Source organism: Ammospiza caudacuta, chromosome 6, assembly GCF_027887145.1.
Source record: "Ammospiza caudacuta isolate bAmmCau1 chromosome 6, bAmmCau1.pri, whole genome shotgun sequence".
NCBI lineage: Eukaryota > Metazoa > Chordata > Aves > Passeriformes > Passerellidae > Ammospiza > Ammospiza caudacuta.
The window spans coordinates 63,127,467-63,143,716 of NC_080598.1; the positions used below are offsets into that span (position 1 = coordinate 63,127,467).

Sequence of the window (16,250 nt, forward strand, 5' to 3'; positions counted from 1 at the left end):
CTTTTCTGTGTCATAACCCTTCCAAGAACTCTGTGAAACCCAGAGGAGAGGAGCTTGCTCTGCCACAACTCCCCCTGTGTGTCACTGTCATATTTTTTGAAAAATCTCTAAACCAGGATTTCTTCTCCTAGGAAGCTGAAAAGCCTCAGAGAAGAATGAAAACAATAATTATGTGATTCGCTTCTCCTGTGTTTTGCTGCTTTGGAATGTGGTTGGAGATTGTTTATCCAACATGTGAATTGTTTTTTATTTAATAACCAATCATGATCCAGCTGTGTTAGGACTTTGGAGAGAGTCTCGGGTTTTTCATTAGTATCTTGTTAAGTCTTCTGTAACCATCCTTTGTCTATTCTTTAGTACTGTTTTAGTATAGCATTCTTTTTTATAATATAAGTACATAAAATAATAAATTAGCCTTCTAAGAACATGGAGTCAGATTCTCAATTCCTCCTTCATCTGGGGACCCAGCAAATACCACACCTGTGCCTTAACTCCCTGTGTTCAGGTGGGCACAGGGAGGATGGGGACCCCTGCCTGCCCTGAGTCCTGTCTGTCAAGCCTGTCCCAGGGCAGCTGTGCTGTGCTTCCAGTCCCCTGTCCCCTCGGCTCCATGGGCAGAGCCTTTATGCCTCTGGAGGAAATTGGCCCTTGTCACTCCTGCGCTGCTGGCAGAGGTGCTGGCTCCTGGCAGTGCACTCGGGCTCCAGGTGCCCTTTCAGGTCTGCAGAGCACCAGGCTGATGCTGTTGTGTGCTTTCACAGAGAGCTCTTGGAGCCACAGCGGTGGCACTTGAGGCAGGATTCAGCTTTGCCACCCTGCCGGAGGCTGGAGAGCTCAGTGTGCCTCAGCTTTGTCCCTGGCAGCTGCCGGTCACAGCTGCAGTGGCAGTGTGAGGTGACCCAAAGCCATCCTGGCAGCACATGGCTGTGCTTTGCTTCCTCCCTGCCCTGGAATGGGGGTTAGATGGGCTGTTGGCAAGGAATTGCTGCCTGTGAGGGCTGTGAGGCCCTGGCACAGGCTGCCCTGAAAAGCTGAGGCTGCCCCATCCCCTGCAAATGTTCAAGGCTACATTAGATGGAATTTGGAGTATGTTGGCCTAGTGGAAGGTGTTCCAGCCCAGAGCAGTAGGGTAAGAACTGGATAATCTTTGGGGTGTATTGCAACCCAAACCAGACTGTGATTCTGTGATTAGGTGGGATATCAGGAAAAGGTTCTCCCCCCAGAGGATGGTCAGGCATTGGACAGGCTCCTGAGGGAATGGTTTGCTCAATGCCTTCAGGCACAGTGTGGGATTTTTGGCGTTTTCCTGTGCAGAGCCAAGAATTGGGTTCGATGATCCCTGTGGGTCCCTTCCACCTCAGGATATTCTGTGATTTTGTGCGAGGCTTCAAGAGCTGCTCAGCAATCTCGCATTTCTGTGGTGTTTGCTAAGCCCTTGGTGAAAATCTGCAGCTGTATCTTAAAAATTTGGTGTTTAATTATTAGTATAATTTACTAGAAGTTGTGTGTGACATGTAGAGGCTGCATCTGTCCTTTCATTCTGAGGAAAGCAATTATATCCTTAAATCTGTTATGGAATCCCTTAAAAGTGCATTTTTCTCTGCTCTAACAGCATCTAAAATTGTGAGCGGCATGGAAAAGGCCAAATATTCACTCCAGCATCAGGAGAGCTTCACATCAAGGCTCCACTATGGACAAAGAGCGTGTGCCCGGCTCTGGCCGCTCCTATTTGTGCCTCGTGTGCTGGAGACCCTGCATGACTTCCAGAATTAAACTCCACTTCTACACACAAGCACAGCAAGCACAACAACTTCTGATTCATGTCACGCTTCAATTCCAGGGTTTAAACCTTCAGTCCTTGCCCTTTTTAAGGCACATTATGAGCTATAAAGCGGAGCTCACCCCGTCCCGCCCCGCTTCCCTCAGATCCCCTCAGCGAAATGGCGCCTGAGGGCGAGCCCGCGAGTTGCCATGGCAACAGTGAGGGGGCGTGGCCTGGCCTGCAATGCAAAGGAGAGAGGCGTGGCGCTGCGGCATCACGTGACCCTGCCTTTTCCCGCCCTCGGCGGCCTTGAACCTCCCCGCTGCCCGTAGACGCGTGACATGGCCCCGCCCATCCCGCGGGAGAGCAGTTGGTTGGTTGGAGGGCGATGGAGGGGGCGTGGCTTGCGCCGCGCAGGCGCGGTGAGGGAGGGGGCGCAACCCAGTGAAGAGGAGGCGGCGGCGGCGCGCGAGCGGCTGCGGTTGGTGCGCGCGCCAAGATGGTGAGGGGGGAGCGCGCGCCGCTCCCTCAGGGGGGACCCGGCGGGATCGTGAGGGGAGGGGAGCGGGGGGGTCCGGCCGGGAGGGGGCTCACCCCGCTGAAAGCTGCATAGTTAGCTGATTCAGAAAGACTCGGTAGGGAAATGATAGAATAATCAACAGGAAAACGCGTGATCTGACCTCTGAGGAACTGATTATGGGTCTGTGAAACGACTGATGGCTTGATCGCACCTGGTTGTTGGTTGTCTTGCAATGTTTCGAGCTAATTCACTGAAGAACGTCTGATTGTTGCTCACTGAAGTCATTCACCCGAGTGGTGAATTTGAACTTGAGCTGTGATTGCTGGTTGGAACAGACCAAGGGAAACAAGGACTGGTGGATGAATGCTGTGGGGTACTTTGCATTAATATTGGTTAATGGGTAAAGTAATGGTTGTGGAGAAAGGAAGAGACATGCATGCTGCTTTTAGTAAAGGTTTGGGGAGCTGAACCCTCCTGTGGAAGGAGCAGTTGCAAAGCAGATTTGATCAAATCTTGGGCTGTTTTGCTGTGTGCCTCTCTGGCGAGAGCCGTGCTTGAGGCTCTTTAGGAGATTCACGTTTATTTGTCAGTGTGAGGGTGAGGGGAGGGGTGTCCTGAGGGGGATCTGCTCAGGAGGGTGCAGGGAGCAGCAGCTGCCCCCGTCGGTGGTGCTGGCAGGTGTGTCCCTGTCTGTGCAGCAATCCTGCCCTGCCTTTCCTCAGTTTTTGTTAAGCCAAGCGTTGGTGAGCCGGCTTAGCCCCGATAAACAGTCTGAATCTGATGTTACCGAGTGTTTTCCTTCAGGGATTTGTGTTTGTGTGGCTGCACAGGTGTGAGCAGGAGCATGGCTTGTCTGCTGGGAGAAGCTGGTGAGCCCAGAGGACGGGGAGAAAAGCTTCCTTCACAAAAGAGCATTTTATATAAAATAGAACCTCAGCTTTGAAATGCAGCCCTGAGTCCTGCTGGGTTTTTTAGTTGAGACCTCCTGGGTGAGTGAGAGTGGGTGTAAGTGACATTTTATATGAAATACAAGTTCAGCTATGGAATGCGGCCCTGAATTCTGTTGTGTTTTAAAGTATTTTTTAGGGTTTTTTCCCTCAATGAGTGAGAGTGGACAGTAGGGATGTTTCAGAAAATCCAGAATGACTTAGGTTTGAAAATACCTTTTAGATCATCGACTTCAGCCTGTTTGGGTTGAGGGACTGATCAGAGGGAGCCAAGGGTGATCTTTGACATTTATGGGAAACAAGCAAAATCAGGGGCACTGTACAGGCAGTGCCTTAGCTCTGCTGTCACAGCAGAGCCTGATTTCCTCTCCAGCTGTCCAGAGGAAGCACAGGGATGAAACTTTGTGCCAGAATTTGATCAAGGTGGAAATCTTTTTAGGAGCAAGCAACAACAAACTTGGGGTATGGGAAGTGGGGAAGCAGAGCCACCCATCTGCTTTTGGGGGGAAATCTCACAATGTTGAACGTGAAGAGACAAAACTGGGGGCTTAAATAATAACATTCTGTGATTTATCTCAATGCAAGAGCTCTTTATTAGAGCTTTTGATTGGTAATCTTGCACAATTTTTTATCTGAGGATTTTTTTTAAGGAAACCTTGAAATACAGTTACTTTGGTACAAAGTTCTTGATGCCTTGGGAGTTCATAAATATAGTTCAAGCTGCAGATTTTAAGTAACTTCTTTATCAAGCTGGCATGAACCCTTTGGAGATGGAGGTTGTGTGTATAAAATGTTGTGTGTATAAAATGTTGCTCAGGAAATGGCAGTGGTTGGCTTGGTGCAGTTCAGAAATTGCTTGTGTAAGGGAAGATAACCTGCATGGCTGCTTGTGAAACAATAATTTCCTTCCTCATCTTCAGTGGGATGACTAATATGTTACTTGAGCATCTCTGAGAGCTTGGTGTGCACAGGGGGAAATGGCTGCATGGTTTTGGGTTAAAATGTCTGAAACTCTTTCTGTGTGTGTGAATCTCAATATTTTTGTGGGTAAAAATAAACAAGGACAATGTTGTTCTTAAATACCAATAGTAGCTCTTACTATGTTAAGTGCTTAAATTACTTGATCCCATTTGCTGTTGCTCTAAGGGACTCCCTTATTTCAGGGCTTGGAAAATGAGGTCTAAAATTTAGTTTGTAAGTGCAGAAGTATAAATTCTACTTCTGAAGTGTAAAGTTGACTTCTAAGAGCTCTGAGAATAATCCCTCTTCAGGAGTAGTTAATAAATACTCCTAGTTAACTGTGTGGCTTTGAAGAGGGAAAGTAAAACAGAAAAATGTTCTGTTAATGTGGTTTAAAAAAAAAAAAAAAATTTCCTTTCACCCACCTTTTTTCTGGTTTTTGTGATGCTCTGAAGCTTTGGACAAGCTGCATGCAGGCCCTCTTCAGTGTTTATGCACAGATGTGGGTGACACAGGGATTTTTTTTTTTATCTGTTTCACTTTGTGGAAGGATTTATCTCTCCCTCCCCTGTGCCATTTCCTTTTGCAGAGTGAATCTCTGGTGGTTTGTGATGTTGCTGAAGACCTGGTGGAGAAACTGAGAAAATTCCGATTTCGCAAAGAGACCAATAATGCTGCCATTATAAGTAAGTTCCAAACGTGCCTGACAAAAATTGTCAGAAAATCCTCTCCCCTCTTTTCTTCCCTGTGTGAGATTTCTGCTGTATCAGGTAAACATGAGCCAGGGGGTGTTTGTTCTCTGAGCTGCAGCACTTCCAATTCTGCCTGTAATTTTAACAATAAAATAGTGCTGTTCTTAGGATTCAAGTCTCCATCTGCTCTTAGCAGAGTATTTATATTTAATTATGGCTCAGAGTCTACCACTGTTTGTAAAATGATTTTGGGAAGTCATGGGATACGCTGGAGAAGAAAAACAGAATCACAAGGACTAGAACTGCTGAGTGCTAAAAAGCTTCATGCATCCATTGTGTAAATCGATTGAAAAAAACATTGATCTGTGTTTTATTTTGATTTATAGTGAAAATCGACAAGGATAAGCAGTTGGTGGTGCTGGATGAGGAGCATGAGGTTTGTTAAATGAATTGTAAATAAGAGTATCTTCAGCCTGCAATGTATTGTTGTCTCTAAGGTACTGCCTTAGTTTCAAATTGTTATCAAACTCTTAATCTAATTTGGGTCATGAGCTTATTTAAATGCATGGTCACTCTGCATGTAAAGCACAGCACCATTAATAGTGAAACTATGCAGAAGCAATTGAGTTGACTAATTAATTGCACAAAAAAAAAAGTTATTTTAAAGCTGTTTTAATGATGTAAAAAAAGCATCTTTGGCACCTGCTGGCTTTTTGAAGAGATTTCTGCTGTGTTTCCACGTAGATCTGCACATTTGTCTCTGAGCTGATCTGCCATCAATTAGAAGCAGGATTGCTAATCCCCTGCAGACTCTAAATTTGATGGGTGGCATAATAAGGTCAGCCCAGTGTGTGGTGTTTCTTAACGGTCCATAGGGCAAAATTAAATCCTTCCCAGGGATTGGAGCATTAACCAGAGCTCTTGTTCCCTAGAATGTAGATGTTAATGTAACACTCAGATGTAATGGGGAATCCTTTTTTTGTGCTGAAGGAGGAAGGACTGAAATTTTCACACTTTCGATTTATGTAGCTGATTTTAACTTACTTTATAGTGTGTGCTTACTTATTTAGTACTAGGGTTGGCAAAGCATGGTAACTGCCAGCATAGCCAACTATGCCAGAAATGTTTGCTCAATTTATTATGCCTAAAATAGGGGTGATTATTCACACTAACATTAATTCTGTGTTTAGTCATAGGAGTCTGTTGGCACACAAATCTTCCTAAACTGCTATAGTAATTTGGGAGGTCCTTATCAGTTCACCTGTAGATCACCATCTGCCCTACAGGTGTTTGTGTCCATTGCCCTGCTTTAACCTTCCAGTGTGAGGTACTTGCTCAAACATTGCTTGTGTTTAATGTCACCAGGGTATTTCTCCTGATGAGCTAAAGGATGAGCTGCCTGAGAGACAACCTCGATATCCTTGCCATGCTGCTGCCATTTGGACTTACTCACTCCTGGAAGCTGTTCAAAGTGTTGGACTTCACCTTTTTAGGCCAGTAATTGCTGTAGTGTGATCTTGCTGATCCTTTATTTGGGAAATAACCCAGGGATCAGTTCTCAGGCTGCACTGAACTGTTGTACCACTTGCTGAAACAATGACTCATTTAAGCCTTTCCTGACATTTTATTTCCTTTTACACTATATAATGTTTGGGGAAGTAAAGCAAAGCCACGTTGCTGGTAATGTAAAGAAGTGAGTAAAATGTACCAGTCACTGGCTACTTCTAAATATAGAGTTCTGCCTGTGTAACTCTGGATCTGTTTTGGTGCTTTCTCAGGATGTGGCTGTTGTTGTTTTGCTGCAGTTACTGATTCTGGAATTGCTGTGGCCATGTGATCCAGGGAGGAATCCCTGTTTTGGAAAAAGAACAAAAGAGGGTGAAGTAAATTAACTAGTGAAATAAAAGGGGTACTTAAGTTACATGTGAAGAAAATACCTGCCCTATTAGCCTCAAGAGCTGGCTGGCACCATTCCCTGTGCTGTTCTGAATCTTGCCTTTCATGCCTACAGTGCAGTGGGAGGCTGAAAACAGAAGTCCTCACTAAAACTGCAGTTCAAATTGAGCAGAACACCTGAAACAACGAAGTTCTTGGTCAGCAAAGAAAGAATTTGGCTTTCATTAAAAGCCAAAACCACACTGGTGGGTGTGGGAAGTCTTTTTACAAAGCTGGAAGAGGAATATTTGTGATGAGAGGGTGATTTTTAGCTCTGATGTGACACATTACTACAGAGACAGCCCTCACACTGAGGCAGGGCCAGTTCTGAAAGTCAGATGTGGAAGTGAAAACAAAACAGTGAGGTTATTATTACCAAATTAAAACATCATCTTAAATGCAACACTGACTTCTGCCTGCATCAAGCTCTGATAACTGACCATTATATCCTATAAAATAATTGATTTCGTAGTTTCTTTAACCTCAGAAAAAACATTTATTGTGTATAGCTACAAGTACCAGCATGAAGATGGAAGAGTTTCCTATCCATTGTGCTTTATCTTCTCCAGCCCAGTTGGTGAGTGAACTCTGTAGCTACTGTGTGTTGTAAATTTGGGAATATTCTCTTCTAGGGAAGATAAAACTGAGTACTTGGTGCTCTCAAGGAGGTTTTCCTGCCTTTGAGGTTCACATTTAGGGCACTTCAGATGTCTGAGAGAAGAGATTCTCTCTTTCCCACTTCTGAAGGCTGAACTGGAGCGTTGGTTTCCTGCTTAGCTGCCAGAAGGTGTGTCTGCCTGAAAGTGCCTGTTCTCAGTGTGCTCAGCAACCTCTCAGGGGCAGGGCTGGAGCACTCTGCATCCCCTCATGGAGGTTTAACCTCATTTAACCTGTTCACTCCTCAGATCTTGGGGAGTCCTCAAAGCATGACCCTGTAAGGCTCAGGAAGTGAGCACAGAGAGGGCTGCAGGACACTGCCTCTGCTCCTGAGTGGTTCTGCTCTGCTCCCTCTTGCTAGTCAGACATAAGTGACTGGGAGGGAGGAAATGCCTCTCATCTCACTAGGACATGAGAACCCATTTCTTTTTGTGGGTCTTCGAATCCTATTCCTTTCATTCTACCCTTGAAAGGAACAGGACTTTAGGAGGGTTAGGATGGGATTTGAGAGGAGTTTTTGAGGGGCCTGGGTGTAATGGGCAGCAGTAGAGGATGGTGTGAGGGGACAGTCTAAAGGGCTGTCACTGCTGTGGGGGAAAAGGAGCAAAAGAGGGCTCCCTGTCTCAGATCTGAGCATGTGAAAGTGCTGAAACAGACTGTTCCAGGGGAAACAGACTAATCCTGGATCATCCCAGGTTTGTAGAGAGCAGTTCAGAGCATCCTCTGCTTGTGTCACAGCAACCCTCACCATCAACTCACCTGCACAGGGCACTGTGTCATTTTAACAGGAGCCAAATAACCTGGGTCTTGGTTTGGGCTTCCAGAGCTGAATTGCTCCTGGGCTTCCATCTGTGTTCTGAACTGTAGCAATGTATCTTGCTGGTATTACTGGATTATCCTTGTTATCCCCTGGAAGAAGATAAACTGATTGCATTGTTCTACCCTTCATTTCTCAGAGCTAGAGTAACTAGGTATATAAAAGAGTTTAGCAACTACTGAGCATATTCTTCTGTAGCTACCTGACACTCTTCCTTTGAATATCTTTAGCTTTCAGATTAGAATTCTTAATAAAAACCCCAACTTATTTTTGAATTGTTGCAGTGAAAATAATTTTTTAAAATCTTTTTTTTTTTTTCCCCTATAACTTCAGGATGTAAGCCTGAGCAGCAGATGATGTATGCTGGAAGCAAGAATAAGCTTGTACAGACAGCTGAACTCACTAAGGTATAACTGGCTTTTGAAATAACTCCCCCTTCACTGCAGGCTGTTGTTTTGTGTCTTGCTTGAAGCAATGGCAAGAAGGATTTTGTGAGAGTTTGTGATTACAGTGAACAGAGTTTGGTTTAGGAAAGCTGAAGGAGGAGTATGTATGGAGATTTCTGTACCTTAAAACACCAGGAGGAACAGTGTTCTGTAACACAAAAATATCCCTCAGTAGGATGGACATCTTTGCTGTGGGGGAGGAATTTACTGATGGGAAGAATAGACTGAAGCCTCAGTGTGGTGTGAATCAGTTTAGCTGGTTCCTGGGGCTGCATGCTTGCAGAACAGCCTGCAGGGTAAGTAACATGTGCCAAGGGATGAACAATTTCTTCCTGTGCTGGGTTCTCCCAGTACTGACACCAGAAGAAATCACTGCATTCACTAGGTCTGGCCGAGTGTATATTTTAGAAAAGAAATGTCACCTATTTTTCATTTTGGAGAAATGAAAAATTTTCTTTGAAATCTTTGCCTAAATGGCACCTAGACTCCTTTTTTGCCTCAAGCAGTAAAGCTTAATAGAGTCAGTAGCTGCTGCAGGTTTTTCATACCATGTGAAATGACTTCAGCACTTCCCACAGCACTTCCCTTCATTCCTTATCCTGCTGAGTCCTTTAACATCCCAGTAAAAATGTCTGTTGGGCCAGTAAGAGAACTATGGATCACAGAATGGCTTGAGTTGGAAGGGACCTTAATGTTCATTTGGTCCAACACCTCCCACCAGCCCAGGCTGCTCCAAGCTCTGTCCAGCTTTTGCCTCTTCCAGCTGTACCTTGTAAGAGAAGACACCTCTGTTCTAAATTAGACCTCAGGTTAACAGGAGTCAGTAGGAAGGCAGCAGAAGATGGCAGAAAAAATCAGCACAGCCCCAAGAAATCTTTTTTTAGATCTGTTGAGACTGTATCTTGGAGGCCTGATAACTGATAGAAAGAGGTAGACAGTTTTTAGTAAGAAAGAAGAAGGCACTGGTGAGAAGAAGGTGAAAGCCTGGGAAGTAGCTCAGTTAGAGTTGGAGTTCCTATCACTTCTGACATGGGAGAAATTCAGCCTGAATGGCTTTTGAATGCAAGTCCAGGGCTGGGTTCATTCATTGTTCCTGAAGGCAGAGAGCACAGGCTGTCTCCAGTTGGGATTGCCTGCTTGCTCTTCAGATGTACTTTATTCTTGCCACTTGCTGAGCTGTGTTTCATTTTAACTCCTGCTGGGACTTCCTCCTGCTGTGAGTTTTGCTCATGACTCAGCTGAGTTCTCTCAGTCTCCAGTGACTTGCATATTAGCTTGGTTCCTGTTAAGCTGTTCTGTTCTTGTAACACTGATTTTTGGGGTTTCTTCACTTTAAAGACCTGTGAATTTGTAAAATTACCTGACTTTTGTCTTTGGGCATCTCATGGACTCCAGTAATCAATCATAATTGACATTGTTTCTGTTCAGGCTATTAAAAGCAAACCCCAAACCCTAACCAGTTAGTTGCCCACATGGAATTTAAAGTGTATATTGGTTTATTGGACCTTGTTTTCTGCTTCAAGGCTTCATTAAAGATTTCACAAAGCTTTGGGTTAGTAGCTTTTAGATTGTTTTGGGATTTTGCCCAGAGATGCTGTGGCTGCCCCATCCCTGGAAATGCCCAAGGCCAGATTGGATGGGGCTTGTAGCAACCTGGGACAGTGGAAGGGGTCCCTGGCATGGCAGGGGATTGGAACTAGATGGTCTTTAAGGTCCTTTGCAACCCAAACAATTCTGTGCTTTAGGATTTTGTTGGGTTTTTTCCCCAAGTTTTCTATTTTGAGATATTTTACAGTTGAAACAATATGCTACTGGCTACTATGAATTTATTTCAGTTGAAAGAAAAAATAACTGTGTGTTGGACTGAGTAAAATTGCTGAACTTTGGGCTTAAATCAATCCAGATATTACATTATTTGTATTCTTCAAAATACCATCTTGCTGAGATAATGCATGCTGACATGGGGCCACTTCAGGGTTATTTTAAAATGTAGTACATGTGCTTTTCTCACATTCTAAGGGATAAGAGTAAAACCTAGAAATAGCATGACAAGATTCTTGTTTATGTTAGTGATGTTTTTGCCACTTAGTGTTGTGTATTTTCCTCTGATCTGATGCTTTCAAGAAAGCACCTGAGAATTGCAGGTTGGTGAGTGTTTTATTGCAGCTCAGCCATGTGTGTGGAAAGGTGCTGCTGCATTGTGTGCTTGTCCCTTCCAGCCCCATCCCTCAGGAACTGATGCAATGCCATTTTGTTTAGGTATTCGAAATCAGAAATACAGAAGACCTAACTGAAGAATGGCTGCGTGAGAAACTGGGCTTTTTCCACTAAGGAAAACCTCTAAGTATTTCTGTACCATCCTGGTGATACTGGAACCAGACATGAATACTTCCATCCAAGCAATGCACTGTATTCACAGCTGTCTCCTGCAGTATCTCTCTTGTGCAGAGTTTGTGCAAAGAATAGCAGGTCTGTCTCCTTGAAGTAACAAATCTTTGCAGGTGTTTCCTTATTTGTACCTGCTAAAAGGGAATACTCCTCTGCAGGGACTCCTTTTGCACTCCTGTGACTAATATTTCTGTAACTAAAATAGTTCAGTTCTGGATTTATAACCGTGTACAAACATCATTTGGAAGCTGACGCTAACTTTTTCTGAGCTACAAATGCATCCTTATGACACACATTAGCCATTTATATGCAGAATTTATGTACTCTCACTTACCAGAGTAATTTTTGACTTAATGTCTTCTCAATTTTGAAGCATTTGTTGGAAGCTCCCTGGAAGCATTTGTTTGGTATTAAAAAGTCAAAATCCTTGTACTGCAAATCCATCCATTTATCTTTCCGTCGAGTCCATGTGAACTGTCTCAAATTCTTGGAACTAATTTTTGTCATTCCAGTAATTCCTCAGTTGCCTGAGTCAATCTTCCTAAATTTCAGGGCAAAGCTTTGACTGTCCAGTTCTCATGCTAATACAGTCTCACAGGAACTAGCTGATAACTAAGGGCTGAACTACAACTCTGGTTCCTCTTGCACCAGATTTCTTCTTGCATCTCTGTTCTGACACTGTTGAGAAGTTTACCTCTGCTCATTTCCTGTTATCTGAACACCTGGTGATACTGTGTGCCTTTCATTTGTTAGCTTTAAAAGGACTTGAGAATTTTACACTGCCACTTCTTACAAATTTGGTAAAAACTTTGTTAAAGAATCCAAGTAATATTTGTTCCTAGTGCCTCGTGCTGCAGTTGACATCTGTTAAAACAAAAAGCCAACCTCATTTTCTTTGAAATTCCAATCATCTGCTCCATTTGTAGGAGTCAGGAGGTTAAAGCTTTTCATGATAATAAATGATTTGTATCTTTTTTGTTATAAAAGTTGGCCACACGTAGCTTTTGAGTATTTTAATTACAACCTCTAACTTTCTTAAAGGCTTTTTGGTCAAAATTACATTCCAGATGAAGCTTTTGCATAAATGATCATTTGATTTTCATCTACTTAACGGTTCATCTCTTTGAAACAGCAAATCTAATGTGAAAATAGTATTTAACTTTTATAAATGACCAGTCTTTTTACAGGTCTGTTTTATATGAATAGAGTAGTTGTGTGGTGTGGGCCACGTTCAGCACGTGCTGTGGCAGGAAGGAGGAGCACTCACGGGACAGTGTCTCCCTGTCTTGCTCGTGAGTGTTTGTTGTGCTTCTGAACAAGTGGCTGCGGAAGAGCAGCTTCCTGTTGATAACATACCTTAAAATGCAGCTGCCCCAACCAATCTGCTCGCTGGGAGGAATGCAGTGTTCAATTTGGAGGCCAGTATTTCATGCTGTGAAACCTTTGCTGAAAGCGGGGTTAGTTTTGTCAACTTAGGTTGTGTTAGTGGTAAAACACTAACTCCTGCAAGATCACAAGGAATTCATTTGCAAAGGTCTTCAGTGTTGGTAAATCTCTTCCTAGTTTGATGTTACTGCTCATTTATTTGTATATAAATCTGACTTGAGAGGAGCTTTTCAAAATACATGTTGGAATGATCCAATTAAATCGATACTTTGGTGCAGGAATTAAATGCTTGTAATTAAATTTCTGTGTTAACATACTGAACTGGAAAAACAATTTCATTTCCCTGGATGAAAAAATGTTGATTATGAAACTGTTGCTTGATCATTCTGTACTGCAGATCAATAAAAACCATGTCTTTTGTGACAAACATTGTATAAATAAGACTTTGGCCTAAAGGGTAGTGTCATTCCAAGCATCAGTCTGGGAACAGCAAGAATCTCTTTTGAGATTTTTTTTGGGATTGTACTAAAGGTGAGGCATGTCAAACTACAGTGTGGACGAGAGGGAAGCTGCTGCTTGGAATGTTCAGCTTGATTTGCAGTGGGGAAAAACTGGATTAATCATGTCTGTTGTACTTTGTACACTGGTGGGCTGCCAGCAGCCAACTGCTGCCTGCACAGGTCTGCACAAAAATAACTGTACAAGAGGCCTGTATCAGGAGGGAAGGGAGGAGCTGCTGCATGAAATGGTGAAATTTGACCTTTCATCTCTGGATTGCTCCCCCTTCTGCCAAGAAAACATTATTCCTTACAGCTGAACCTTCAGCTGAGTTCTTCCACTTCTCATGTTCTCGTGCCTCACTTAAGCACTTTCTGCCTTGGGTGCTGCCCCTCCAGCCTTGCAGGGAGCAAACAGATCCTCGTGAGAGTGTTCAAGCCCAGTTTCCCCTGGAAGGTGCTGTTGATGCTGCTCAGCCCACCAGTATTGCTCCTCAGCCAGCCCTGCCTGGCAGCTGCTCCTGCTTCCCTGGCTGAGCTGTGGAAGCAGCTGCAGGTTCTGGGAAGATGAGTGTGCAGAGGGTGTTTGCTGTTCCAGCCTTGTTTGTGTTCTCTTTGCTCTTCATGCAGTGTTTTGACACAACTGGCTGCTGCTAATTGTCCTGGGCTCTTGAGATGCAGGTAGTGCTAACAGTTGATTAAACAAAGACATCATTATGTCCAGGTCTTTCCTGCACAAATAATCCTTGTTTTCATAACATCTTTCCCCACCTTATCTGTAGAACTGTGTGTTCTGTGCTGCTGCCCCCTTGGGCTCAGTGGGAGGCAGATGAGTCCATGTTCAGGCCAGTATGTTCCTGCTGGGCTTTGCTGGTGAATTGCCCATCTGTAATCACACATTTCTCTTGAATTTTCAGACCTCTAAAGGACAGCATAAATTAGCCTAGGGGAGCCTTTGTAGCTAAAGGTCTGACAGTCAGCATTTTCCATTGGGAGCTCCTATTTTTCAGGAGTTAGTAAGTTGGCCATAAAATCCTCGGTCTGGAGTTAAAGGTCTCTCCAAGGGAGACTTCTGCCACAATTAATCAGGTTTGCTTTAAATATTGACTAGATGGCTGGGATACAGCTCTTGTAATCCTATTCACTGATGGTAAGCTGAATTTAAGCATGAGTTTGCATGTCAGCCCATGAAATAGACTTGTAGTGTTTTGAATATTTTTAACAAAAAATTGTAAATGCTGGTATTTGATGGTTTAAGTGTATTTCTAGTATAATGAATACTGTTCTGATCTATTAAAGGAGGCAATAATGCAGGTGTTGACACCTTTTTCACTTCTCCAAAGGAGCATCTTTGCATTTGTACCAGGATTCCATTTTTGTATCTTTAACTGTAAAATAGCTGGTCCAGAAACAATGTTAAATTGCTGACGGGTCTGACTCAAACAGGCAGAAGCAAGAGAATTCAATTCCTTACTTCAGAGCATTCCAAAAATAAACACCATGAATGTTGTTTTTATACATACATGTAGTGACTGTGAAGTGGGACATGAGATGGGGCTCAGTGAAACTCTTGTGTTTGTTCTGTGGTCAAGACTTGTCTTAAAAGGTGTGAGAGGTTCACGGCCAGATTTGGGAATTTGGCAGTTCCATGAAAATACCAGTAACCAGTACAACTTCCATATGCTGTTTAGTCTCTGCTACTTCACATTGCATGTTTACTTTAAACCAAATCTTTTTTTTTTTTGCTAAGCATGGTGCTTGTATTGGTTTAAATAAAATATTTCATTAAGAGGTTGTGTTGGCCTGTTTTAATTGCAAAATGGTCCCTGTGTGACAGGTGATGCTTGGTATGACCTTCCTCCTTTTCTCAGCTTCCTGGAGTTTGTGTTGGACTTTCAGGTGTCTTCAGTCTCAAGTGCTCCCTCATTTGCTGTTGTACCTAAAATAATTCCATTTCCATCTGCTGTGATGGGGAGGAGAGGAGCTGTTGGAATCCTGCAGGGAACTGCTGTGCTCTGCTGCTTTGCACCTTTGTGTCACAGACCTCCTACTGCCTGCAGATGAGGTGCAAGGCAGCGTGGGGCTCAGTGTCAGCCTGGAATGTCACAGAAACTTCCCTGCTCCACCTCTCCCACAAGGCTCCTGGCAGAACCTGGAGCTGTGCAATACAATGCAGAGTGCAGGTGCCCCCTGAACAGAGCTGTCAAGGAAACCAGAGCTTGAAGGAGACAGAGGAACTTGGGTTTTTTTACCTTCCCACAGTCATTGGCTCATCTCTTTCCTGCCCAAGAGACCACTGCATTAATTTGATTTAAGTCCTTATTTTCTGCATTCTTGCTGTTTCATCCTGTTGTGATCTTTGAGACTTTGATTCCTCTATTGTTGAAAAAACTGCCAAGTATAACCCAGGAATTCAGCTTCAGTACCTGCCATAGATTGTTTCTGTGAACACCAAGGAACAGCGTTAATAGGCCACTGATTAGACATGACAGAAATAAACCCCTTTGCTCCCAGGTGAGAGAGCTCTGTGAAGGAGAAAATGCACAGCTGCTTCAGCACATCTGGCTCCTGATGGCATCTCAGGCACTGAAAGGCAAAATCTGTTGCCAGAAGCTCGGGGAAGAAAAAGCTGCTAAGGGAGAAGAATGGTTTTCCTGAAAAGGAGAAAAAAAATTAATAAATAGCTCTCCTATGGGAGGAGAAGGTCACCTGTGGCGTCCTGTGGCATTCTCTGCTCGTCACTGAGTGTGCTGCACTAGGAAATGGGCAATAGCTCATTGGTACTGCCACATCACAGCCATAAAACAACAGGAGAGTAAAGAGAATTGCCAGATCAGGGATATGAAGTGAAGGGCAGCTGCCTCCATTCAGGAAAGGTCAGTGGCTTCTCATAGTTCTGGTGAAAAGGTCAATTGAGTGGTGATTAAAGTCAAAGCAAAGGGGGAGTAGGGATCAAAATGGGAAAGCTCTGCAGAGCAGGACCAGCCTGCAGTGCACCTGAGCATCCCACAGGGGTGCTTTCCCTTCCAGGGCTGTGGAGAAGCTTGCCCAGGGCTGGGAGTTTGCTAAGGAGATCTGTGGCTTGGCAGGGTGTCTGGGAATAACACAGAGAAGAGGAGAAATGTAATTTGTTCTGGAAGAGCTGGAAGAAAAATCACAGGATGGTTTGGGTTGGAAGGGACCTTAAATCCCACCCAGTTCCACCCCTGCCATGGCAGGGACACCTTCCACTATCCCAGGCTG

The 16,250-nt window shown here is 44.0% G+C and overlaps 1 protein-coding gene across 1 annotated transcript; it reads left to right on the forward strand.

Moving 5' to 3' along the window:
* The first annotated feature begins 2,197 nt into the window (after nucleotides 1–2,197).
* GMFB (glia maturation factor beta) lies at nucleotides 2,198–14,796 on the forward strand. Its single transcript, XM_058806883.1, has 7 exons — nucleotides 2,198–2,264; nucleotides 4,779–4,875; nucleotides 5,268–5,317; nucleotides 6,247–6,296; nucleotides 7,311–7,393; nucleotides 8,624–8,697; nucleotides 10,996–14,796. The coding sequence occupies exons 1-7, from the start codon at nucleotides 2,262–2,264 to the stop codon at nucleotides 11,065–11,067; spliced, it is 429 nt and encodes a 142-aa protein (XP_058662866.1). The 5' UTR covers nucleotides 2,198–2,261; the 3' UTR covers nucleotides 11,068–14,796.
* Nucleotides 14,797–16,250: the final 1,454 nt, after the last annotated feature.

Coding starts and splice junctions, on each gene's coding strand:
- GMFB (XM_058806883.1), top strand. Junction 4,876..5,267: donor CAATAATGCTGCCATTATAA/GTAAGTTCCAAA, acceptor TTTGATTTATAG/TGAAAATCGACAAGGATAAG. Junction 8,698..10,995: donor AGACAGCTGAACTCACTAAG/GTATAACTGGCT, acceptor CATTTTGTTTAG/GTATTCGAAATCAGAAATAC.